We start from the raw sequence: 26,847 nt of genomic DNA on the forward strand, positions 1-26,847 counted from the left end.
CTGGGAAAACCGCCGACGAAGAACAGCGAGGAAACGCCGGCTGGTTTGTGCTGTCGTCAGACGGAGACTTACAGGAAGTCGGCTTTAAACCTCTTCAATTCTTTGTGGAGGACACCGGGAAAAAGGTAACCAAAATGTATGCACTCGTGTCGGAATATTTCCATATCTGCTTCATTTTACATTTCTTAAATATTAACTCGTATTTGAGCATTCGTTCGCTTTGTCGGCGACGCGTGTTTCTGTGTTTATATCTGCTGCGGCGCTTTGTCAGTTAGCGTAGCTTTGCTAGCATGCTAACCGCAGCTAACGTGTTAGCAGGGGATAAATGGTTTAAATTGCGACCTGTAATTGTATTTAGTTTGAAGTATTTGTCCACACTATAGTCTTATGATACCCGCATATCAGATTTAAATGCTTTAGTGTGAAAATAATTTTAGCCACATGTGTAAAAACATTTATTTAAGGCTAGTCGACATGCGAGTGTCAGCCATTTTACAATGACTGAGTGAACACATTAGTGAGAATGCTAAAAAAAAAGTGCGAACAGAATTCATTCATTTCATTCATTCATTATGTAAACTTGGAATACACTGAGGTACGGAAGATTCATTTACAGTGTAGCTGAGTTATAAAATGCATTGTGTAGGAAAACAAATTACAACTACAAGAAAAAATGACCATTTCAAAAAATTGTTAAAAATCTGTCAAAACAAAAGCAGGAAGTCAAGCTTTAGATTGACTTACGAGTTATTCCAGATTGCAGATGTACAGTGAATGCATCTAACACTGTGAAGAGAAACTGTCAAGCATCTTTTATATTGGTTATTGCCAGTGAGATTAAATGTTTATTACCCAGACCCACTATATACTGAATGAATATTAATTAAAGTGTTCTGTTTTTTCTTTCTTCTCTCTCCCCGTTTTGTCTTCGAAGCAGATCTTTAACAATGGTGAAGATTTTTGTAGGTAATCTGCCCCGAGCGACAGACGAGGATGAAATCAAGGCCCTGTTCACTCAGTACGGCACAGTCACAGAATGCGCCATCATCAAAAACTATGCCTTCGTCCACATGGATGACCGCAAGGCCGCCACCAAAGCCATCAAGAGTCTGCATCTCTACAAACTTCACGGCACACCGATCAACGTGGAGGCCAGTCATGGGAAGAACCAGGGTTCCGTCAAGCTGCATGTGGCAAACGTAGAGAAGGGAGCTGATGACGAACTCCGCGCTCTTTTTGAGGAATATGGCACAGTCACAGAGTGTGCTGTGGTTAAGAATTTTGCTTTTGTACACATGTCAAACTCCGATGAGGCCATGGATGCCATAAAGGGACTGGACAACACTGAATTTCAAGGTAAGCGAGCGTACTTATTGAAAGTAGTAATGGTGAAGTGTGAATTTTAAGCCTGACCAATTCATCTGTTTTCTTCCATGTGTTTGTTTTATAAATCCAGGGAAACGCATCCATGTTCAGATTTCCAAGAGCCGTCCCAGACACGACGAACGGGATGAATACCCTCCTCCTCCTCCCGACAGGGGTGGCTACTGGCCGCCACGCTACCCAGGAGAAAGGCCCGAGCCGCCCCCACCCAGCTACTTAAGGGGCCGCATCAGCCACATGCCCCCAGGTTACCCTGCCCCTCCCCTGCCGCCCCCACCCCCTAGACGAGCCGTTTATCCTGAGCGTCCCTATGAGGGCGAGAGGGAGAGATATGGCGTGGTAGATTACTATGAGAAGTACAGAGCCCGTCCGTATGGCATCGCCTCCTATGATGACCAGCGTGCTGGCGCCCCTCCTCCTCCTCCGCCTCCCCCCTCAGCCGTCGTCCGAGACCGTCTTATGACCTCGTCGCTCGACCCGTATGAGCGTCGCCCCCTTCCTCCTCCTCCTCCGTCCTCGTACTACGCCCGAGATCGCAGCCCTCTCAGGAGAGCGCCCGGCGCACCAATGCCCCCGGCTAGTAACGGCTACTCCTATGAGCGCTCCCAACTTTCTCCGGTTTCCCGGGTCCCTGCATACGGAGTTCCACGTGCAAGGGACCCCTACGCAGAACGGCTGCCTCCGCCCCCGCCTGCACGCTACGCTTATTAAGCGAGGCCTCGGCATGTGAAGGTGAGAATAGGTCTGAGGTAGAATGGTGTTCATATCTTTCCCTCAAATCGACCCTCGTCCCTGTAAAGGCAGAGGCAGCTTGTAAATTGCCCCGCACGCTCGAGATCTTGTTGGGGTAAAGAAAGATATTCGAACAAGCATGCGTACAACATGCTGAACCTAAAATGAAGTAGTTTGTGATGTACGTCAATGCATTAACTTGGACTCTGTAAAAGATAAACTTTAGTTTTAAGCAAAGATGGAGAAGTCTCTGACTGAAGAACGGATCTCAGATTAGAGAAGTAAAAAATCTAAATCAACATGAAGATACTTGAGATGGAACAACGTGCTGTGTATCAACAACTGCAGATAGTTCATTTGTGTCATTTCCTCTTTTTTCCAGGATTGTCGTCCGACTGCGTCGCCGCTCGCCGCCTCCTGATGCACGTGACACTATCCTCTTCCTGTCTGTGGCTGAGCGCGTTAACGTTCTCCTGCGATGCTCACAGGAGGAACCGAATTGCCGACGTCCTCGTCTGTTTCTGTTTTTATTAATTTGGGACAGTTTTTACACTCGTATTTTTTTCTTTTTTGCTTCTGGTTGTTTTAGTATGTAATTGTGCTGTAGAGTTTTTATTGCTTGACGTCTGGGGTAGGCGTGTTTTTTTTTTTGTACTTTTTCGTTTGAGTAACTTTACTGTATGTGACCTTAGACACTGAAATCAATTCAGCGACATCTCTAGGCGACTTTTGTGACTGTAGGTTTAACTGAACTTAACTGTTGGGTATTAAATCTAAGCTGCACGTTTGTTCCATCATTTACAACTTTTCCATCGAAAACCAAACCTCTTTGTGGCGTTGCTGTGAAACTTTAAACTGTTAAAACGTGGGAGTTTGATAAATATAGAAAGTAAGTGGGAAGCCACCGCAAAGCGTTCACATGTCTACTGCTAAACTTTCATTTTTCATGACGGATTTGGGCAGTGATGTTCTTCACAGATGTGGTCAGAATGATGCCCAGCGCCGAAACACCTCATCAGAGCAACCGTTTAAACTGATTCAAATACTCCTCTGGGAGCTGTCGAAAACATATTTAATAATCATGCGTTTGTTAGTGACGAAATGACGGATAAACTTGTTAACATCGTCACGCTGATTAATGAAATCTCTGGTCTTGTCAGCTGTTGTCATCCATCAGCGAGCCCTCTCACTTGCCCCCTCTCTGTGCCGAAATATTTGCTTTTCCACCTTAGAATGGAAGTAAAGAAAGGCGTAACGCTCCAAGCTCATTTAAGCAAATACGATTTCATAGCCGAGACTAGTTTACCTTGAATCTGGAGGGCAGATGACATCAAAGGCTGCTGGAGACCTTCAGAGTAAACAGGTAAGTCAAGGGTTTGAATTGGTAACTAATGCACTCAGCATGTGTTGGCACTTAAATGTTTTTGAAGTCAGTTTTCTAGCTATTCAAAAGAGCTTTGCAGGAGTGGAAATAAACTGTACAGATCCAGGAACGTTAGCTAGTACAGAAAACTATCCAGCTGTAAATCTGCGGCTCTTTGTTTACCTGTTTTTGTAGGGGATGTACCACTACTTGTATAGCTGTCAGGAAGTAGAATACCAGCAGCAGTCTTCAAATACAGCTGAACTGGAAAACAGTGGCTGAGTTTTTGGAAATCAGAGAAGCACTGAGGATAGCTAGTTAAGCTGCAAAGGGGATAGTATTTTTGACTGAATATGAAGGAAGCATTACTTTGAAAAACAAACCTGTACACATGAAGTTAACTACAATGAAATGGGTACAATATTTTACACAAAGATGGATGTGAGAAACAATACTTTGCATTGTATTTCCACTTTTGGACCTGCATGAATAAAAGATTTGAAGCAATTAAAATGGACTCCCTGTTAACTAATATGTCAACTGTGTGGGACTAGTTTTCTAGTTATTGTTACTGCTGGACTCTGGCCTAGCCGCGCTAGACAACCCACGGCAACGAATTTGATTCTCTGCCAGGGTGGGTCTAGTTACCCTCCATAAGGCTCGAGGTTGGATGCTCCTAAAACTGGCCGGACGAATCACCATGAAGTGTAGAGTCAGAAGGCGGGCGTAATTAAGTGACAACAGAGGCGCGACGATTCTGACAGAAACAACTAGCCTAGCCGCGCTAGACAACCCACGGCAGCGAATTTGATTCTCTGCCAGGGTCGACAACAATCGTTGAGCTCCATTAGCACCGACTCTGAATAATCTTTCTGTTAACATGTCTGTAATATACTTGAGCTTCACCCATTGACTGTATAAATAAGGTTTCACCGAACTACCGCATCCTCCGATTTCCGGCGCTCTAGGAGCCTATTCGTTGCGCTGATTGGTTGTATACCTACCCAATTGCTGCAGAGGGATTTGATAGACAACCTTTTAGCCCGCCTCCCTCCCTGTCGAGCGTGCCTAGACCCTTGTGTCTTTTTTTCATATTTATTTATTACAAAGAATAACAACAGCAGTTATTACAATGTACAGACATACAGACAACACAACAGCCAGGGAGGAAGGCTGCTAAATAAACACAGACAATAAAGAGCACAAATGATAGGTCTTCATAGCTTTCTTATTATTAGAGTCACATATACTTTCCAAGTACTTTTCTGTTTCCTTTTGAAATCCAAAAAAACAGGGATTCGAATGGCTAAACTTGGCTTTGTGTATATGATATTTACCCAATATAATTATTAGATTTATTACATACAGTTCTTTTTGTTTTTTACTTCTAACATCATGAACACCAAAGAGCACATTGTCCCATTTCAAAAGAAAGTCTTTGTCAATTTTCAGAGTAATATAATGCAGTACCTCTTTCCAAAAGGTGGCAGTGTAATGACAGTCCCAAAACAGGTGCAACCCTTGTGTCTTCAGAGCATGGGTCTGGCGCGGCTAGGCTATAATTTTGCTGTTTTCAGGCCTAAAATCAGCATGGCTGCCTACAACCAAACACCACATGGTATTTTTACAGAAACATTTTTCTAAATGTTATATATATACAATTGAGTAAAATTGACATTGAAAGTTATCTTGAAGATACTGTAGTAAAGCTGTTGACAGATGATCAAACCACACTTGACTCACACACTACTATATATATTTTTTATTGTTTTTATTACTTTTAATAAAAAAAAATGTATGCAAGATATATCCCATGGACTTCAAAAGTCCCTCAGTTATATATTGTCCCTTACTCATTAGATCCTATTTTGTTGCTGGTAGTTTTCTTTTAGTGCAGGCTACAATCTTACTGCAAGGCACCAAATATTTATCCTGTGCAGGAAAATGCCTGGATATACTGTATGTACAGGCTCTCTTCAAAATCTTTGCTTTCATTGTCAAAGAAAAGTCATCCAAAGCAGGCAGAACATACCTGAATTGACAAAATCAAATTACAAAGAGATCAACAAACGCGCCCTTTCCTAAACTCTTTGATTCTGCTGTAGTTCCAGCTTCAGTTACGTAAGTCTTCTGTGTTAACCCCAAGGTTCTGAAAATAGATAATGTAGCACGAGAACTGATTTTTTACCACTAGATTGAGCGTCTCGAACCGGAAGATTCCACAACAAAGGAGCTCGTTTTGTTTGACACCATAAAAAGAGTGCGGTTCCAGCTGTGGTCAGATTGAAACTAAGCACTGGTATCTTTTTTTTTTTTTTAAAGCTGAACCTGTAAGTCATATGCAAACTATTTCAGTCTGCTAATGCATAAAATCTAAACGTTTTTCTAAAAACCTCCCTTCTCTCTGTCAGTGTTTACTCTTTCTAGAAATATACTTTAGGAGTAAAACATCTTTTTTATTATTGATGTGTTAACCCAGATTTTAGTGTGCTCTGTTCCTTTTTTTTTCTTTTGATGCAGCATCAGTGGGTGCAGTTTACCTCTGTATGAGTTTCACATCTGCACCAGCAGGGGGACTAGAGTCATAAAACAAAACACCGTGCTGCTTTAACAGGGCCTCAGTCAGAGTACCACATAACATCACCCATCTGAAAAACAACTGAATGAACTCAAATCAAATAATTACTGGGTTACTATTCTTCACCACTACAGTCACTGGCTAGGACCATACCATTAAGTTGAAGCTTCTTTGTTAATTGGATGCAAATGAGCGTCATGTTGGCAATGACGGAGTAGAGCTGATGCAATGTGGGGGGAAAACTTAGTCTGGGATCAGCATCTGCTCCAGTGGACCTCTCTGGGAAAAGGAGGCTGAAGTAAATCATGGGTGGGGCAAGGGCAGAGAGGTATGTAAAGGTGTACGACAGGAAGTGGGGTGATTGAGGCATGGTCCTGCTCCTGAACCTCAGATAAACATTTGATTTCAATGTCAAGTAAATGACATCGATTCTCTTGTTACAATACAATCTTCTTCAAGAAGCCTTATGTCCGGCTTCCTGTGAGTGTTATCTTGACACATACCACCCAGCTGAACCTTGTCACTCCCAGAGGATGGCAACCTTCTACAGCAGAATAGCACACCTCACAACACTGCAAAAATGTGTGAGGAAAGGCTCGAGGAACCTGACTTGACCTCCAAACTGCCCAGATATCAATTCAGTCAAGCATCTGTGAGACCAATCCTGATTTACGAAGACTCCACTCTGCAATTTGCAGGATCAGCCACTGACATCCTGATGTCAAATACAAAAGAGCTTGAGTCAGAGCTGTTTTGGCAGCACAAGAAAAACAGGTAAGTGGTTTAAATGTGACAAATCTATGTATATGTCAGGGTAGAGACTGCGATTTGGTAGAGTTGGAGTCTCTACCAGTAGAGATTGCGATCGCAACCTCTACCAGTAGAGTTGGAGTCTCTACCAGTAGAGATTGCGATCGCAACCTCTACCAGTAGAATTGGAGTCTCTACCGGTAGAGATTGCGATCGCAATCTCTACCAGTAGAAACTCCAATCCTACCAGTAGAGATTTGTCAGGGCTAAGGTTAGACTTTTAAGGTTAGGGTCAGGGGTCAGGGCAGGGGTCAGATTTAAAGTTCCATCTCTACTGGTAGGATTGGAGTTTCTACTGGTAGAGATTACAATCGCAAACTCTACTGGTAGAGACTCCAATCGCAATCTCTACTGGTAGAAACTCCAATCGCAATCTCTACTGGTAGAAACTCCAACTCTACCAAATCGCAGTCTCTACCCTGGCATATATATATGTAAGATCTAGATCATTATATAGAAGTGACATCAGGAGAAAAATGTGCGTTTTTTTGACATGATTCTGCTGTATGACATCCGTGTTGCCCTTGTACACAGTTGTGGTTTTGCAGGTGCTCTGTCATGGGTAACATCAGATGTCTTTCATACATCACAAAACACAGTGGATCAAAGACGTGTGAAGATATGTGGGAAGATCTGACATCCTGTGTAAAAGAGAAAACACAGCTTGTTGTTTTGCTTGTTTAAAGGCATTTGTGATGAAGTCTTTCCAAGAAATCAATGGGCCTTAGTTGTGTGTGGTTGATATGTAGATAGCTGCAGGCCTGTATTTTTTTTTTAAGTCTTATTAAAAGGATGTACCAGAAAGAAAAAGAAAACTTCAGTCTTACCTTTATCATTCAAATCTATCACATTCATTACTGTGTGTTCAGGTATGTAAAATCCACAAATACAGCTCAGAGTCCGACACATCCACTTGTTTGATTTCCAGAAAGTCGAAGTAGATGTTGGAGCTCATTTCCCACTTTCCCTCCTGAAATCCCTTACAGAAAACAGCATCACGATTAGGCTCGAACATTGACGAGATGCAGCTGATCTTGGTTGTGTTAACCATGCTAGACCAGAACGTGTGAGTCGTAGATGTGGAGATGTTGGAGCACTGCAGTGTGACTTCATCACAAGGTTGAAGCTCCACTGAACCTGAGGGAGAAATCCAGCCTGAGACAAGCAGTGTTAGAGTGAGTTTTCAGGTGTTAAACCAACACAAAGCTTTCATCAATATGTCAGTGTTTGTACTTACTGAGGCTGCAGAGAAAGCTGCGATTAGGGTGAAGCTCATCATCATGTAATTGGTTGTGTTAATGCAGTTACATGTTTTATCTCTGACTTCTTGTACAGGGAGGTTTAATTAGAAAGAGACGACCTGACTTACCACATTTCTGTCTTCCTTCTATCTTATCACGTATATGACTTCCGCACAAATGTTACAGCGAAGTCACAGCTTCTAAGAATGAATGACCAAGTTTACAGCACAATGTTTCACTGATAACTCATTTAATATTTAATCTGCAACCCTACTTTTGGTGACAGAATCAATCCTCCTCAGCATGGACTAGACAAGTGTTGCACAAGTTTCTGAAGCGATGTCGTGGCCATAATTTTTCATTTTTTTCTTCTCGAGAAACTATACTTCCTATGTGTGTGCTTTATCATGCCGGAATACTCCTCATCTGCTAAGCTTCTGCAAACTAGGAGTCATCTTTCCAGTCAGTATTTTACTACATATACACATCTTCTCTGTAAGTGTCATGTCTTTAACACCTTTTGCATGTCTCGTGCTTCACTGTCAGGACTATGCATTCACTGTGGTAGCCCTGGCAATGTCCACGCCTGAATGTGCACCCAGTATTCTTCAGGCTTCTTTTCATATTCTTGAGCAAAGTTTAAACTTGAACTTTTGCTCCAGGCTCTGACTCAAATGCTAAATTTAATTAATAATGATTGTGCCAACTCTGACACACTCGCGCGTCTGTATTTTAGAGCTAGATTGTGCAGTTAGTGAACTACACAACCTCGACAGTAAGGTCAGATATTGCAGACTCAGGCTGCGTCTACGTCCTATCTGCTCATTTTAAAATGCTTAACTTCTATTAAGTTTTCACCAAACTTCCACGAGACTTTTGGTAAAGTTGCTGATGTCATTTTAGTCTTAAAATTCTGGAATTTGCCCTTTAGTTTGGACAGTCAAATCAGAGAGTTACGGAAAAATAACTACACAGACACCCATGTATGTACGCTTTTGGATTGGATCTCACCGTCACCACATTCACTTACTGAGTCACCACACAGCTATCATGTGATCGTTTTAAAAAGAAAACACAGACAGATCCCTTGATTATCATTTCGTCTAGCGTTGATGACCTTGTTGCTACCAGCCCAGTGCATGTGACTGGCCATGTGATATTTTTTCAGGTGTATAAGTGTGAGATTACTCATCGGTTCCTTTTAAAATGAAAGCATATTAGTGTGGATATTAGCTGAGGAGCTTTAAAAGCTGAAGGCTTAAACTAGATGATCAAAAACAATACCTTTGACATTTAGGGACATCAACTCTTTCTTGTGTTGTCAAACATCTTGCAATTTTCTAGTAAAAATCACTTCAGTGAACAATGGTAGAAAGCTGCTGTAGTAAGAGTCACTAACTTCAAAACAACACAGCAAAAACTGAGAAGGACGAGTTGTTCATTCAAATTTATTTTTAATTGTCTGTGGCTGCTGAAGCGTACATTGTGAAAGTTACAGACAAGAAAAAAATAGCACACAGCTGAAGAGCAGTCTTCCTGTGGTTTAGAATTCATCCATTTTGCACACTGAGGGCCTTAGCCTGGTAGGTGCCGTGTCTGTTTTCATGTGGATGGTTAGCGTTTAACTGTAGGATGTCAGACGACTAGTTACAGTTATCATGAGATGAAACATTCACTGCATTTATCAGTGATACAGAGCTTTAATCTGCACTTCATTTTCACCTCACACCATGCTGTGCTATCTCATCCTGGCGAGAAGTGATGTGTACGTCAGTGAGAAACCGCGGCTTAGCATGACGAAGCGTTTGTTCCACGCTGAGCTGCACTTCCTAAATCAAGCAGCATAACTGGTATTTGGCTCCATGTAGACTTAAACTAGTCTTTTCAGTTTTAACCAGTCAAACCAATGATCCAACGAGGAGCAAAACACAGACTCCGTCTTAAGGAAGATCATAGAATTGATCCTATCTTGACAGCGATCCAACAAAATCTTTGTTTTAATAGCAAAGAGGCAAGACTTTACAGCAATGTAACCCTCCAAAGAAGTTGCACTCGATAAATGACTTTCAGTTTTACTCAATTGTGTATATATAATATTTAGAAGAATCTAAATATTATATATACAATATAATATAGAAAATGCCATGTGGTGTTTGGTTCTAGGCGGCCATGTTGATTTTAGGCTTGAAAACAGCAAAAATGTCAACTATGACACAAAAAGTCCCACAAATATATATTGACCCACCAGCTGTTTTTATACCCACTACATACTAATGAAGGCCAAAATGTTCAGTAAATAGAGTAGGACTGAGGTCTGTTGACCAGTATGAACCAGTAAATATGAGTGTGGAAAAACTGACAGCAGAAAGATGATGAACAGAAGTAATAACTAGAACCTAATCTATGCTTTTATAGTAATTTAATAATATTCTGCAATGCATTGCAGAAATGTAAAGAAGTTCAAAGAAGCAATCAAATCTTAAAACTGGCTTTTGGTGTGCAAAATGTGATGAATAGATTCCTATGAGGCCGTGCAGAATCTTCACAAGTTTGAGGTTCACATGCCTGCTATGGTGAGCTACGCTAAAAATACAACATGAGCTTTCAAAAGGAAGCCTGATCTGTGTCAGCAGTAAACCGCTGCTCATTGGTTTTTTTTATCAGACTTTACTGTCACAGATCTTTTTACTTCATGATTTGGTATTTCATTCAAGTGAACCTTCAGTGTTAAAATGACATTTAAACTGAAGTCTGACTGTAACAAACCCAAACCGCTGTTGGTGTTTTCAGTGGCTGCTGTCCCATTAAACACAGATTTTATAAAGATTAACATGTAAAGTATGACACCAAAGAAGCAGGCAAAAGCATGAACAAGAATTTAGCTTCCAAAGTCAGACTGTCCTCCGTTGTGACTTTACAGTTTGATGGTATAAAGTGATGTTACAAACCAGCCACACACTGACAGATTTTACTCAAAGCATCACTTCCAGTCTGATGGTGCAGCTCCTGAATCTATCTACTGGCTGAATAAATAACATTTAATTCCTCTTCTCTCTCTTTTGCATTTCTGTGGCGTCTTTCTGGTTTTGGATTAAACTTCACGGAAGCATAATTCAGCTCATCTGACTCCTTTGTCTGTGAATTAAAAACATTTTCAGTCATTCCTCTTAAACAGACAGCACTTAAAGTGATTATAGCTGAAATACACAAATTGAAATCCTTTAAATATACTTCACCTCCGTCTCTTGTGGATTCTGCTCTGCAGTGACTGTTAATGATAGAAACATTTTGTGTGGTTAATTGACTACCGCTGATTATTATTGCTGCTAGTTTCTGCTTCTATTTGCTGAGTATGTGTCTTACAACAGTAACTGAAAGAGGACGTGAAAATGTATTGGAGCAAAAATACCTTTCTGAAGTTTTCTTATTTTAACAGCCAAACAGATGTTGACTATGGTGAGGAAAAGAGTCAGAGCTCCCAGAATCACACTCATGAGCTTAGCTGATCCTTCAAGCACGTCTAGAAAAAGATCATTTAATGAAATGTTCTATGTCTGGTTGCTTTAGATCTGATTAAACTTGTAGTAGCTGTTTTAATGTGAAGAATTTCAAAATTAAGTGATCTGATGTTCACCAAAATACATTAAACAAAGTTAAAATTCTTACCTTGGACCTCTAAATTTGTTGCTTCATGGATAACATGATTTTTCTGCATGTAATATCCACAAAAATACAGTCCAGAGTCGGATAAATCCACGTGGTTGATTCTGAGAAACAATGTGGACGTGTTGGAGCTCATTTCAAATTTTCCATTTTGGAATCCCTCACAGAATGTTGTGGGATCTGATGGTTTAAACATAGAGGAGATACAAGTGACCTTGGATTTCTTGACCGCTCTGAACCACAATATCTGTGTGGGGCGAGTGGAAAAGTTGGAGCACTTAAATGTGACGCTCTCACCGGGCTGAACCTCCACAGATTCAGACACTGAGATGGAGATCCAACCTGAAACAAGCAGCAAACACAAGATTATAGTTCAACTAGCAATCCTTAATTTACATGAATTTAAGTCATCTATGTGGAAAAATTCAACGACAGAACTTACTGAGGCTGTGGAGGAGCAGAACTGTCACCAAAGTGAAGTTCCTCATTGTACAGGTGGTTGTTTCGCTGCTGCTCTTCAAGAGTGAGTTCCTATACGAGGTGTATGGTATTTGTAATAGCACATTGTGACTTCTGAGGTTTACAGTATGGCGGAAGAGTTATGAAGTTCACATTCTAACCACCACATGTTGCTCGCTCTCATCTTTTTAAAAGCTTTGTCATTCTGACAGCAGCTCTGTGTGAAATTAAACCCCAAACACAAGCGCCCAAATTATGAAAGTTCACATATTTATTTTTATTTTATTATTTATTTATTTATTTATTTCGAACATCAAATATGAAGTGACCAACACTTTTAGTCACTTCACCTTCTTACATATTCGAAAAGGAGTAAGTAGAAGTACTTAGTACTTATATACCCTCACCCCTTTGCACAAAACTAAAAACATCTGAAATATATATTAAATCAGATTTTAACATAGATCAGCATTTACTAATAACACAATTCGGAAAAAAAAACAAACAAACAAACAAAATATATATATGCATTTGCTAATGAATCATGACCAACTATTTCTTTTGTTCATCCTTTTTGTACTTTTCCAAAATCATATTTCTATAACTTTTTTTAAATTGCAAAATGTTCTTACACGATTTAATACCTTCATTAAGACCATTCCACAGAGCCACCCCACAAACCGAAACACACATCGATTTCAATTTAATTCGACCAAAGTTTTGTTTTAAATTATTTTTATACCTTAAGCAATAAAGCCCATCTCTTGAAGATAATATTTTTTGTAAATTGATAGGTAACATCTTATTGCTTGCTTTGTATAAAAGCTGAGCACTTCTAAAAGCCACAAGATCCTCCAGTTTTAATGCCTTCGATTTCAAAAACAGTATATTTGTATGATCTAGATACCCAGCACAATGTACAATTCGCATAGCTTTCTTTTGTAGAATATATAGTCTTTGTGTGGTAGCTCTGTAGGTGTTTCCCCATACCTCAACACAATACATCAAATACGGCAAGACCATAGAACAATACAGCATATACAAAGATATCTCATTCAAAACGTATTTTACTTTACCCATTATACCTATATTTTTAGCTATTTTACTACCAATATATTTAACATGAGATTTCCAACTGACTTTACCATCCAAAATGACACCCAAGAATTTTATTTCATCTACCAACTCAATACTGACTTTGTCAACAGTAACTTTTACTGGAATATCAACATTACGATTAGTAAATAACATTAGTTTTGTTTTATTCAGATTTATTGATAATATATTCAAATCAAACCAGGATTTAAGTTTAGTCAATTCTTTTGTAACTAAATCTAAAAGTAACTTCAGATCATCACCAGAACAAAAAATTGTAGTATCATCCGCAAATAAAGTTAACTTAAGTTTATTAGATACCTTACAAATATCATTTATATAAAGAATGAATAATTTAGGTCCTAAAACAGAGCCTTGAGGCACTCCGCACGCAGTATGTCTTTGTGATGATTTGTAACTGTCCATTTGAACAAACTGATTTCTTCCATCCAAATAACTCTTAATCCAATCTAAAACTACTCCTCTAATACCACATCTCTCAAGTTTAAATAATAATCTATTGTGATCTATTGTGTCAAATGCCTTTTTTAGGTCCACAAAGACGCCAACACCATATTCTTTGTTGTCAATAGCACTAGTAATTGTTTCTATGACATCCACTAGCGCCATTGAAGTGGACCGATTCGCTCGAAAACCATATTGATTGTCAGCTAATAATTCATGCTTGTCAATAAAACTATCAAGTCTGCTGACAAATAATTTTTCCAATATTTTTGATAACTGTGAGAGAAGAGATACTGGTCTGTAATTATTAAATTGTTTGTTATCTCCAGTTTTAAATAATGGCACAATTTTAGCAGTTTTCATTTTAGATGGAAAGACGCCTGTAGTGAAGGACAAATTAAAAATATAGCATAACGGCTCAACTATACAATCAATGACCCTCTTAATCAAATACATGTCCAAATCATCCGGATCAGTTGACCATTTATCCTTACATTTGGCAACCACATCAATGAGTTCCTTTGGAGTGACTGCACTTAAAAACATTGAGTTGGAGTTTACATCAACCAAACTATCTAATCGGTCATCAACCGATTGGTTGTCCTTTAATTGTTTTGCCAAATTTAGGCCCACATTTGCAAAATAATCATTGAATTGCTCAACTATCTCCATCATATTATCAATAATCTGATCTCCATTTATGAAATTTGATGGAAAACTGTTTTTTGTCCTTCTATAATTAATTAATCCATTTAGCACTTTCCATGTTCCTCTGATATTGTGTTTATTAAGGTCAATTTGACCATTAAAATATTTTTTTTTACAATTTCTCATAATTGTGGTCAGTTTGTTTTTATACCGCTTATATCGAATTTCATCCTCCTCCTTTCTTGATTTTAAAAAAACCCGATACAATTTGTTCTTTTTTTTACATGCATTTCGTAGCCCTTTAGTAATCCATGGTTTATCTTTATATTTTTGTTTTCCATTAATTTGTATTAATGGGCAATGGTTGTAATATAACTGCTTAAATTTATTCATAAAAATTTCATATGCATTATCTACATCTACCACATCATACAGCACTCTCCATTCTTGCTGATATAGGTCCCTCCGAAATTCATTAATTGCCTCCCTTGACCTTAATCTGTGGTATTTGACAGAAGAAATTTCTTTATTTTTATAATTACAATCATAAATCATAAATACTGGTAGATGATCACTACTATCGTTCCACAAAAGACCACTCATCAATACCTTTTCCACCCTATTTGTAAAAATATTATCAATCACTGTCGCGCTTCGAGTCGATATTCTACTTGGATTTAGAATTAGTGGAAGTAAACTCAAGCAATTCATAGCATCAAAGAAATTGTCAGTCATATTATTCTTTGTTGGATTAAGAAGATTTATATTAAAATCTCCACAAATAAACACGACTCTATTATTTACCTGACTCATAAGTTTTTCTAAATTATAAGTAAAACAATCTATATTTGCTACAGGTGGCGCTCTATATACACAACTTACGATCACATTTTTTCCATTTGAACAAATTATTTCTATAGTTATACATTCCATTAAATCATCTATCACAATAGACAATTGGTTCAAGATATAGAATGGTGGATCTAAAATAATTTACATTAATTTAAAATGTGAACACTTCTGTTTCTAAAAAGTCAGATGCATATGGTTTAGATGTTTATTAGACAGTCCAAATTCTTTTTGTACGTAACCTTTGGTACAGCTTTTTGCACGTCACAGGCGACTCATGAACCACTAAGAGAGAAGTGAATCCATGAAGACAAACTGAACACACAGAATACACAAAACATCAGAAAATGTGAAAAATTTAAGATGCAATCAAAGATAATACAAACTTTCTTGATCTAAAAAGGTTTAAAAAAAAAGTCTGAAATAGCATAAAATTTAACCATAGAAAAACAAAATCAGTAATAATAAGCTTTAAGTAAGGCAACAAACAGCTATGACCATATGAATGAAAAGCCAGGTTGCAGAGGAAGGTTTTGAATCGGTTTTTAATGAGCTTCTCTCACTTCCTCGGGTGAAATGGTGCAACAGTTTGCAGAATAAATATTAAAAGCTGCCTCTCCAGAAAGGTTTCATTTCCACAGTTTAGACCAATAACAGATTCATATCTCATCTCACTTCACCTCGCCTCATTCTATCATTGTATCCTATCTTACCTTGTCTTATCTCATCTCATTGTGTTGCATCTTATATGATCTCATCTCACTGCATCGTACCTCATCTCATCTTATCTCTTCTCATTGTATTGTATCTCATCTTATCTCATTATATTGTATCTTATGTCATCTTATCTTATCTTAGCTTAGCTTAGCTTAGCTTATCAAGAGAAACTTCCTAAACCCATGGAGGAGCTGTAGTGAGCTCCGGCTCCATCTCATCTCATCTAATCTCATCTCATTCCATCATTGCATCCTATTTTACTTCATCGTATCTCATATCCTCTCATTGTATCGTGTCCCATCTTTTCTCATCTCATCTTATTGTATCTAATCTTATCTCATCTCATTGTATCGTATCTCATTTCATCTTAGCTTAGCTAAGCTTAGCTTAGCTTAACTTATCAAGTGAAACTGCCGAAATCCACAGAGGAGCTGTTATGATCTCCACCCAGATGTTTGGAAGAATTTACCTGCAAAATAATATTAAAAATCTGAGCTTAGCTGCACCCATTAGGTTCAAAAATTACACTTTTGGGCCAGTAGTGATTAGGTCCCACATGGATGAGCAGACTGAAGCCAAGTGTAAATAGATTTTCACGACAACATACAGCTTTGCTGAGAAGACTGAGGGCATGTGTTAGTGGGTGTATGTGAACTGCAGCCTCTGCTGGTTTCATGTGAAAGTGAGATGCTGCATCTTGTCACACTCATAGATATAGATTTAGAGACAACAGGAAGCTGTACCTTTATTAGAAGTCAATCTTCTCATTTGAAAAGTCACAAGAGTTTTTTGTTGCTGTGCTGGAACACTAAGGCCTGTTATTTGTGGCTGTGATGCAGACCTGACTGGAGATGTAGAGATACATCACATAGACGAGTGTTACCAAGGTGCAAATGCAACAATGAACAGGCATATACATACTTATTATTTGAAGCGGTTTGTTTCTGTAGCTGACATATTGGAAGTAAAAAAAAATGTGACGCTGCTTGAGAAACCTGCTCACAAGTGAGACACTCTGACAAAGCAGAGGCGTGAATTCAAAGTGTGACTTAACGGCGTGGTGGCATGTTTATGAAACTTTACAGCGGACATGATGCTGTTTTACTTTTAAAGCGTCATGAATAATGGCTGCTGTTTGCTGGAAACAAATTGTCTTCACTATGTTTTGATGCAGAGAGCTAAAGGCTGAGCTTCCTCTGGTCAACACCTTTGTCAGGATGCAGGCAGAGGACTCACACAGAAAGAGACAGTTTTAATACACACAAAGTATTTATCTCACTGTCATAAAAACACTACAATGTCACGTTTTCTATTTCTTTTTCCACTTTATTCACTGAAAAACTGGATCCAACAGGCCTCATGCCAACACAGCGGAGCTCTATTCTATTCAGAACAAAATGTGATCTGACTACGAACTCACACAGCTGCAAACCTTCCAATACCCATAATGCATTGTTAGAAAATAGAATCATTTTTAACACTTTTTAGATGTGGCTTTTGAGCAGTTCACTGTAATTTTACAATTTTTCCCTCTTTTGTTGAATTACAGACAAAAACTAGTGAAAATAACAAGAAAAATATGAAGTTAACCGAAACGACAAACAAACAAAAACAGGCCAAAACTGTAAATAATGTCCACTTCAGTTTTTATTTTTAAAATAAAAGTTGACCATAACATTTCACAATTGCTACATCATTTAAACCAGCTAAAAACATGATTTATACAGCTATTCACCGTGATTTGAAAAATAAATTGAGTATATTAAGGATTAGAAGATCCAACCATCCATCCATTCTCTATACACCTTTTTATCCTCACTAGGGTCGCGGGGCGAGGGGGCTGGAGTCTATCCCAGCTGACTCGGGTGAAGGCAGGGGACACCCTGGACAGGTCACCAGTCTGTCGCAGGGCTACATATGCAGACAAACAATCACACTCACATTCACACCTACAGGCAATTTAGAGTAACCAATTAACCTCAGCATATTTTTGGACTGTGGGAGGAAGCCAGAGTATCCAGAGAAAACCCACGCATGCACAAGGAGAACATGCAAACTCCATGCAGAAAGATCCCAGGCCCAGGCCGGGATTTGAACTGGGGATCTTCTTGCTGCAAGGCGAAAGTGCTAACCACTACTGTTCAGCCCGGATTAGAAGATGGTAAATAATTTTTTAACTGTTGTTTTATAGGTTTTTACTGTTTTGTTAAATTGCAGGTAATAAAGAATAAAATCACAAAAACATGAATACTTTTCATGTTGATTGTAAAAAACAACAACAAAACAAGCAAACAAAGCATTCCAAAACTGTCAATAATGTCCACTTAAAATCTATTTTTTATAGTCTTTTTTTCTTTCTTTCTTTTTTACAATGTCACACCATAAAATTTCACAATTATTACTTTACTTACAACAGCTAAAAACATTATTTTACAGGCATTCACTGTGACTTGAAAGAAAAATGAAATATATTAAGGATTGAATGATGGTTAAAAAAAAAAAGTTTGGTTCAATGGCAGATACTAAAGAATAAAATCACACAAAAAAATATTTGACATGTTGATTGTACGAGCAAACAAAACAGGGCAGAACTGTCAATAATGTCCACCATAAAAAAATGTATTTTCATTTGTTCTTTAAAGGTGTTTGATTATAAAATTACACAGTTCTTCTCTAACTAAAATCAGAAAATCTGTTAAAATATGTCGTTATTTTGCAGAGAGTTGCCCATGTTTCCGCAGTTATATTTTTTGGAACATTACAATTTTACAAAGTTTTGCAGATTTTGAAAAAAAAATTGCTATTTAGTATGCCAAAATAAAAAAAACCCTAAATAAATACAAGGATGTGCACAGACCAGTGATTTCATGCTGCAGACTGCAAAGAATCAAAGCTAAAGGTACGATATTATGATGAAGCAGTATGTCCTAATGATATGGTATCGCATGCAGAGCACCATTACTGAAAAAGGGAAAATGCTTTCATTCCTTATACTTCGTTGCCTTTTTGCAATCAAGGACAGGAATTAACCCCCAACCTGTCTTCTCTATCCTTTTTGTCACATCGCATGCATTGGCCAGGACAACTATACAGTCATTGGAGGAAAAAGAGAAATTTGTGTTCCAAAAGTCACCACTTTAAAAGAAGAATATTGTTACACAACATATGAAGTCTACTCTGATGCATCAGCTGCACACAAACATTCCAAATGCAGTTCAGTATGATTAATCAGTGATAGTTACGTTGGCATAAATACTATGGACCTCCATTTCTCTCTCTGATGCAGACTTCCTGTTTCTCATTGCTGCTGAGTGCAAACCCAGAATGGAGTGAGAGTCCAGATTCTGAAACAACAACAGCCAGAGTCACAAATTGGTTATTATTAGACAAGATTTTAGTAAATCATAAACGTGTAATAATTGACAGTAAACATAGATTCACCTCGGTCTGTTGTGGTTTCTGTCCATCAGCTGCTGGTCACAGAGACGGAACGTTAGATCAGTAACTGGAAATTGTTTTGGCAAAATCTCTCAGAAAGAAACACCCAAAAGCTCTTTACAGTACCTGTCTGGAATTTCAGAATTTTAACAATCAGACCGATGATGACAGTGAGAAGAACAGCATTCAGAGCTCCCAGAATCACACTCATCAGCTTAGCTGATCCTTCAGGCACAGCAGTGTCTGGTTGCTTTAGATCTGATCAAATTTGTAACAGAAGCTATTATAATGTTAAGAATTTAAAACGGAAGGGATCAGATGTTCACCAGAACACACTAAATGAAGCTAAAATTCTTACCTTGGACCTCTAAATTTGTTGCATGATGTATAACTTGATATTCCTTCTTGTAAAATCCACAAAAATACAGTCCAGAGTCGGATAAATCCACGTGGTTGATTCTGAGAAACAATGTGGACGTGTTGGAGCTCATGTCAAATTTTCCATTTTGAAATCCCTCATAGAATTTAGCAGGATCTGATGCTTTAAACATAGAAGAGATGCAGGCGACCTTGGATTTCTTGACCGCTCTGAACCAGGATATCATTGTGGGGCGAATGGAAAAGTTGGAGCACTTAAATGTGACGTTCTCACCAGGCTGAACCTCCACATATTCATACATGGAGACGGAGATCCAACCTGAAACAAGCAGCAAACACAAAATTATAGTTCAGCTAACAATCCTAAATTTACATGAATTTAAGTCATCTGTGTGGAATAATTCAACAACAGAACTTATTGAGGCTGTGGAGGAGCAGAACTGTCACCAAAGTAAAGTTCCTCATTGTACAGGTGGTTGTGTCGCTGTTGCTCTTCAAGAGTGAGTTCCTATAAGGGATGTAAGGAGGCAGTTCAGGTATTTGTAAGAACACAGTGTGACTTCTGAAGCTTACACTATGGCGGAAGAGTTGAGAACTTCACACCCTAACTCCCACATGTTGCTCGCTCTCATCTTTTTAAGTTTTCCCATTCTGACAGCAGCTCTGTGTGAAATTAAACCCCAAACACAAGCGCCCAAGTCATGAAAGTTCACATATAGAATACTGAAACTTACCCTATACCTGTCCTGTCTCCCCTTTTTGTTACACAGTATGCATCAGCAAACAGAAAACAATGGAGTGGTTGGAGGAAAAGAGAGTTTTATGTTCCAAAAGTCACCAATTTAAAATAATTTACAATTATAGCTGGTTAGATATGCAATACTGAAATCAGTAATGAAATAAAAAGTAGTTAGAAGCGCCTACTTACGGAGGCTGCAGAGATTGAAAGCTGTTGTCCGGAACCGAAATGAGCACAATAAGAGTGTGAATTCAATAGGAGGTGTGTTACTTTTCAACCGACCACACACGGGCAACCAGGAAGAAAAGCTGATGCAGAGCTTGAGACACTAAAGAAATATTCTTCAGACAATCATTGAAAGGGAACCCATGAAAGACATTAATGGAGGGTTTCCTCTGAATTCTGTGATCCAGAAAAACATTTACAGCAAATCTAACCCTTTAAAGAAACTGCACTCACAATTACTGGGTCTTTGCCTAATATGCAATATGTATAATATCCACAGTGAGAAAAATGTCTGATTTTGACAAAGAGAAAGTAGGGTCAATATATATATATATATATATATATATATATATATATATATGTGTGTGTGTGTGTGTGTGTGTAGAGAGAGAGAGAGAGAGAGACTTTTGAAGTGAATGCAATATATTTTGCATACATTTTTATTAAAAATAAATAAAAATTGAATGTTTTTTATGTTTATTATGATCATGTCTTTACAAATTCCAGAATTACATATTATGAAAACAATAATTTATTCATATAATATGACTGAATATCACCAAATAGCCGTCCTAGTTTATCAACAACCACCTTCTAATTAGCTGAAAAATAATAAAATGAGCTCATTCAAATATTGTTTTGATTGTGTTCTTTTTATTAAGTTGAGATAATCATGACAGATGTTTCTTTTCTGGAAATATGTCAAATTTAATATGGAAAATAACAAATTGTACTAAGTTCCCCATTACAAAAACACCTCTTAAGGAAGTGTGTTAATTCCAGATCACATGACCTGCTCCACATGATGTCATTTCCTCCTGAAGGAAAGACTGGAAGACTCCAAGGCTTTCTGACTTATTTGATATAAAGTAGTGTGTGAGTCAAGTGTGGATTTATGACATGTCAACATGTTAACTACAATGTCTTTAGAAATAACTTTCAGCTTCAATTGTAAATATAATATTTAGAAGAATCTTTGTGGTGTGTGGTGTGTGGTTCTAGGTGGCCATGTTGATTTTCGGCTTGAAAACAGAAAAAATGTCAACTATGACACAAAAAGTCCCACAAATATATATTGACCCACTAGCTGTTTTTAAACCCACTACAGACTGAAAAAGGTTGAAATATTCAGTAAATAGAGTAGGACTGAGGTCTGTTGACCAGTATGAACCAGTAAATATGAGTGTAGAAAAACTGACAGCAGAAAGATGATGAACAGAAGTAATAACTAGAACCTAATCTATGCTTTTATAGTAATTTAATAATATTCTGCAATGCATTGCAGAAATGTAAAGAAGTTCAAAGAAGCAATCAAATCTTAAAACTGGCTTTTGGTGTGCAAAATGTGATGAATAGATTCCTATGAGGCCGTGCAGAATCTTCACAAGTTTGAGGTTCACATGCCTACTATGGTGAGCTACGCTAAAAATACAACATGAGCTTTCAAAAGGAAGCCTGATCTGTGTCAGCAGTAAACCGCTGCTCATTGTTTGTCAGATTTTACCATCACAGATCTTTTTATATCATGATTTTCCATTCAAACCACACTGTACTGTTCAGAGAGAGGCCTGGTGTTTCATTCAGATGAACGTTTGAAATGACATCTAAACTGAGGTCTGACTGTAACAAACCCAAACCGCTGTTGGTGTTGTCAGTGGCTGCTGTCCCATTAAACACAGATTTTATAAAGATTAACATGTAAAGTATGACACCAAAGAAGCAGGCAAAAGCATGAACAAGAATTTAGCTTCCAAAGTCAGACTGTCCTCCGTTGTGACTTTACAGTTTGATGGTATAAAGTGATGTTACAAACCAGCCACACACTGACAGATTTTACTCAAAGCATCACTTCCAGTCTGATGGTGCAGTTCCTGAATCTATCTACTGGCTGAATAAATAACATTTAATTCCTCTTCTCTCTCTTTTGCATTTCTGTGGCGTCTTTCTGGTTTTGGATTAAACTTCACGGAAGCATAATTCAGCTCATCTGACTCCTTCGTCTGTGAATTAAAAACATTTTCAGTCATTCCTCTTAAACAGACAGCACTTAAAGTGATTATAGCTGAAATACACAAATTGAAATCCCTTAAATATACTTCACCTCCGTCTCTTGTGGATTCTGCTCTGCAGTGACTGTTAATGATAGAAACATTTTGTGTAGTTAATTGACTACCACTGATTATTATTGCTGCTAGTTTCTGCTTCTATTTGCTGAGTATGTGTCTTACAACAGCAACTGAAAGAGGATATGAAAATGTATTGGAGCAAAAATACCTTTCTGAAGTTTTCTTATTTTAACAGCCAAACAGATGTTGACTATGGTGAGGAAAAGAGTCAGAGCTCCCAGAATCACACTCATGAGCTTAGCTGATCCTTCAAGCACATCTAGAAAAAAGATCATTTAATGAAATGTTCTATGTCTGGTTGCTTTAGATCTGATTAAACTTGCATAGCAGGGATTTTAATGAGGAGAATTTCAAATTTAAGACATTGGATGTTCATCAAAATACATTAAATGAAGCTAAAATTCTTACCTTGGACCTCTAAATTTGTTGCATTATGTATAACTTGATAATCCTTCTCGTAATATCCACAGCAATACAGTCCAGAGTCGGATAAATCCACGTGGTTGATTCTGAGAAACAATGTGGACGTGTTGGAGCTCATTTCAAATTTTCCATTTTGGAATCCCTCACAGAATGTTGCGGGATCTGATGGTTTAAACATAGAGGAGATGCAGGCGACCTTGGATTTCTTGACCACTCTGAACCAGGATATCCTTGTGCGGGAAATGGAATAGTTGGAGCACAGCAATGTGACGTTCTCACCGGGCTGAACCTCCACAGATTCAGACACTGAGACGGAGATCCAATCTGAAACAAGCAGCAAACACAAGATTATAGTTCATCTAACAATCCTTAATTTACATTAATTTAAGTCATCTATGTGGAAAAATTCAACGACAGAACTTACTGAGGCTGTGGAGGAGCAGAACTGTCACCAAAGTGAAGTTCCTCATTGTACAGGTGGTTGTTTCGCTGTTGCTCTTCAAGAGTGAGTTCCTATACGAGGTGTATGGTATTTGTAATAGCACATTGTGACTTCTGAGGTTCACAGTATGACGGAAGAGTTATGAAGTTCACATTCTAACCACCACATGTTGCTCGCTCTCATCTTTTTAAAAGCTTTGTCATTCTGACAGCAGCTCTGTGTGAAATTAAACCCCAAACACAAGCGCCCAAGTCATGAAAGTTCACATATAGAATGGTGGATCTAAAATAATTTACATTAATTTAAAATGTGAACACTTCTATTTCTAAAAAGTCAGATGCATATGGTTTAGATGTTTATTAGACAGTCCAAATTCTTTTTGTACGTAACCTTTGGTACAGCTTTTTGCACGTCACAGGCGACTCATGAACCACTAAGAGAGAAGTGAATCCATGAAGACAAACTGAACACACAGAATACACAAAACATCAGAAAATGTGAAAAATTTAAGATGCAATCAAAGATAATACAAACTCGGTCTAAAAAGGTTAAAAAGTCTGAAATAGCATAAAATTTAACCTTAGAACAACAAAATCAGTCAATGCAGTAAGGCAACAAACAGCTATGACCATATGAATGAAAAGCCAGATTGCAGAGGAAGGTTTTGAATCGTTTTTTAATGAGCTGCCTGTTATTTGTGGCTGTGATGCAGACCTGACTGGAGATATAGAGATACACCACATAGACGAGTGTTACCAAGGTGCAAATGTAACAATGAACAGGCATATACATACTTATTATGTGAAGTGGTTTGTTTCTGTAGCTGACATATTGGAAGTAAAAAAAATAAAAAAAATGTGATGCCGCTTGAGAAACCTGCTCAAAAGTGAGACACTCTGACAAAGCAGAGGTGTGAATTCAAAGTGTTAGTTAACGGTGTGGTGGCATGTTTTTGAGACTTTACAGCGGACAAGATGCTGTTTTATTTTTAAAGCGTCATGAATAATGGCTGCTGTTTGCTGGAAACAAATTGTCTTCACTGTGTTTTGATGCAGAGAGCTAAAGGCTGAGCTTCCTCTGGTCAACACCTTTGTCAGGATGCAGGTAGAGGACTCACACAGAAAGAGACAGTTTTAATACACACAAAGTATTTATCTCACTTTAATGAAAACACTACAGTGTCAGGTTATATATATCTTTTTATATTTTATTCACTGAAAAATGAGATGCTAACACAGCTGAGCTCTATTCAGAATAAACTGTGTTCTGACTACTAACTCACACAGCTGCAAACCTTCATCTACACTCATTATAGCAGACTCCAATACCCATAATGCATTGTTAAAACAAACAAAAAGTCTTTTTAGCTGTGGGTTTTGAGCAGTTTACTGTTATTTTAAGTTTTCCTCTTTTTTTGGATTACAGATAATAACCAATAAAAATCACAGAAAAAAATATGAAGTTAATCTAAACAACAAACAAAAACAGGCCCAAACTGCAAAAATGTCCACTTCAGTTTTTATGTTTTTAAGCAACATTTGACCATAAAATTTCACAATTGTTAGTTTATTTAAAAATATTATTTATACAGCTACTTTCAGATAATAAAGAGTAAAATCATTACTTTACATATTGATTGTAGAATCAAAAAAATGATTTATTATAATTTATTCTTTAAAGATGTGTGGTTGGAAAACTATACAGTTCTTCTGTGTAAAGTCAGAATATCAGCTAAAATATATCTTTATTCGCTGTTATATATATATATATATATATATATATATGTATGTATGTGTATATATATGAAATATACTACACTATTAAGTATGTCAGATAAAGTACAAAAAATAAATACAAGGATGTGCACAGACCAGTGATTTCATGCTACAGACTGTGAAGAATCAAAGCTAAAGATACAATATTATGATGGAGCAGTCTGTCCTAATGATATGGTACTACGGAGCACAATTACTTAAAAGGGGAAAAATACTTTCGTTCCTTATACTTAGCGGTAATTATTGCTTATCCTTATTTTTCTTTTTGCAGTAAAGGACAGGAATTGACCCCCAACCTGTCTTCTCTATCCTTTTTGTCACATCATACGCATTGGCTGGGAAAACAGTTCAGTCGTTGGAGGAAAAAGAGAATTTTCTGTTCCTTAAGTCAGTAATTTAAAAGAACAATATTTTTTACAAAACATATGACGTCTACTCTGACACATCAGTGACACACAAACATTCCAAATGCAGTTTAATATGATTAATCAGTGATAGTGACGTTGGCATAAATACTATGGACCTCCACTTCTCTCTCTGATGCAGACTTCCTGTTTCTCATTGCTGCTGAGTGCGAACCCAGAATGGAGTCAGAGTCCAGATTCTGCAAACAAGGAGAGCCACAGTCACAAATTGGCTATTATTTGACAAGATTTTAGCACTCTGTAAATCATAAAACCTATAATAATTGACAGTAAACATAGATTCACCTCGGTCTGTTGTGGTTTTTGTCCATCAGCTGCTGGTCACAGAGACGGAACGTTAGATCAGTAACTGGAAATCGTTTTTGGCCAAATCTCTCAGAAAGAAACACCCAAAAGCTCTTTACAGTACCTGTCTGGAATTTCAGAATTTTAACAATCAGACCGATGATGACAGTGAGAAGAACAGCAGTCAGAGCTCCCAGAATCACACTCATCAGCTTCAGTCTTCTTTCAAACTCCTCTATGAGAAAGAATAACTGTGTTAGATCCTGCTGTTTGTAGCTCTGTACTTCGCTTCCAATAAACTAGACAAAATGGAATCTAGATTACATATTTTATCTTCAATCACTCAACATTTTGTGCGATCAAATAAATCCTTAAGAAATTCTTACTTCCTGAGTTGCTCATCACATCATCATCGAATGGGTCTCCGCCTTTAAAAGCAAGTAAAATATCATTCAGTCTTGGTTTTGTTTTGACCGATTTGCAGCATAATCTCATTTACATTTTTAATATCCACTTGGTTCCATGTGTTGTTTTCACGCAGTTCTGAAAATATGCTAATGTATGTAACAGTGCAAGAATTGGGACCAA

General features: G+C 37.8%; 3 protein-coding genes and 1 pseudogene across 6 annotated transcripts; 1 reads left to right on the forward strand and 3 right to left on the reverse strand.

The window, feature by feature from the left end:
• Positions 1-15: 15 nt before the first annotated feature.
• rbm4.3 (RNA binding motif protein 4.3) lies at positions 16-3,991 on the forward strand. Of its 4 annotated transcripts, none has more exons than XM_022220421.2 (4): positions 16-125; positions 938-1,356; positions 1,457-2,115; positions 2,498-3,991. In XM_022220421.2, exons 2-3 carry the CDS (start codon positions 948-950, stop codon positions 2,092-2,094), a joined length of 1,047 nt encoding a protein of 348 aa, XP_022076113.1. In that variant the 5' UTR covers positions 16-125; positions 938-947; the 3' UTR covers positions 2,095-2,115; positions 2,498-3,991. The 4 variants fall into 4 exon arrangements, with proteins under 4 accessions (XP_022076113.1, XP_022076115.1, XP_022076114.1 ...); XM_022220423.2 differs by having other exon boundaries at positions 17-136; XM_022220422.2 differs by having other exon boundaries at positions 17-125; positions 935-1,356.
• Positions 3,992-11,119: 7,128 nt separating this feature from the next.
• Positions 11,120-12,258, reverse strand: LOC127532474 (uncharacterized). The gene is made up of 5 exons (XM_051944202.1): positions 12,213-12,258; positions 11,774-12,112; positions 11,517-11,627; positions 11,344-11,375; positions 11,120-11,242 (listed from the first exon to the last, which is right to left on the reverse strand). The coding sequence occupies exons 1-5, from the start codon at positions 12,256-12,258 to the stop codon at positions 11,120-11,122; spliced, it is 651 nt and encodes a 216-aa protein (XP_051800162.1).
• Positions 12,259-19,450: 7,192 nt separating this feature from the next.
• On the reverse strand, positions 19,451-20,359 carry LOC127532407 (uncharacterized; annotated as a pseudogene).
• A 2,301-nt stretch (positions 20,360-22,660) lies between these two features.
• On the reverse strand, positions 22,661-23,802 carry LOC127532475 (uncharacterized). Its single transcript, XM_051944203.1, has 5 exons — positions 23,757-23,802; positions 23,318-23,656; positions 23,058-23,168; positions 22,885-22,916; positions 22,661-22,783 (listed from the first exon to the last, which is right to left on the reverse strand). The coding sequence occupies exons 1-5, from the start codon at positions 23,800-23,802 to the stop codon at positions 22,661-22,663; spliced, it is 651 nt and encodes a 216-aa protein (XP_051800163.1).
• Positions 23,803-26,847: the final 3,045 nt, after the last annotated feature.

The sequence above is a fragment of the Acanthochromis polyacanthus genome, chromosome 23 (genome assembly GCF_021347895.1).
Source record: "Acanthochromis polyacanthus isolate Apoly-LR-REF ecotype Palm Island chromosome 23, KAUST_Apoly_ChrSc, whole genome shotgun sequence".
In the NCBI taxonomy this organism is placed as follows: Eukaryota; Metazoa; Chordata; class Actinopteri; family Pomacentridae; genus Acanthochromis; species Acanthochromis polyacanthus.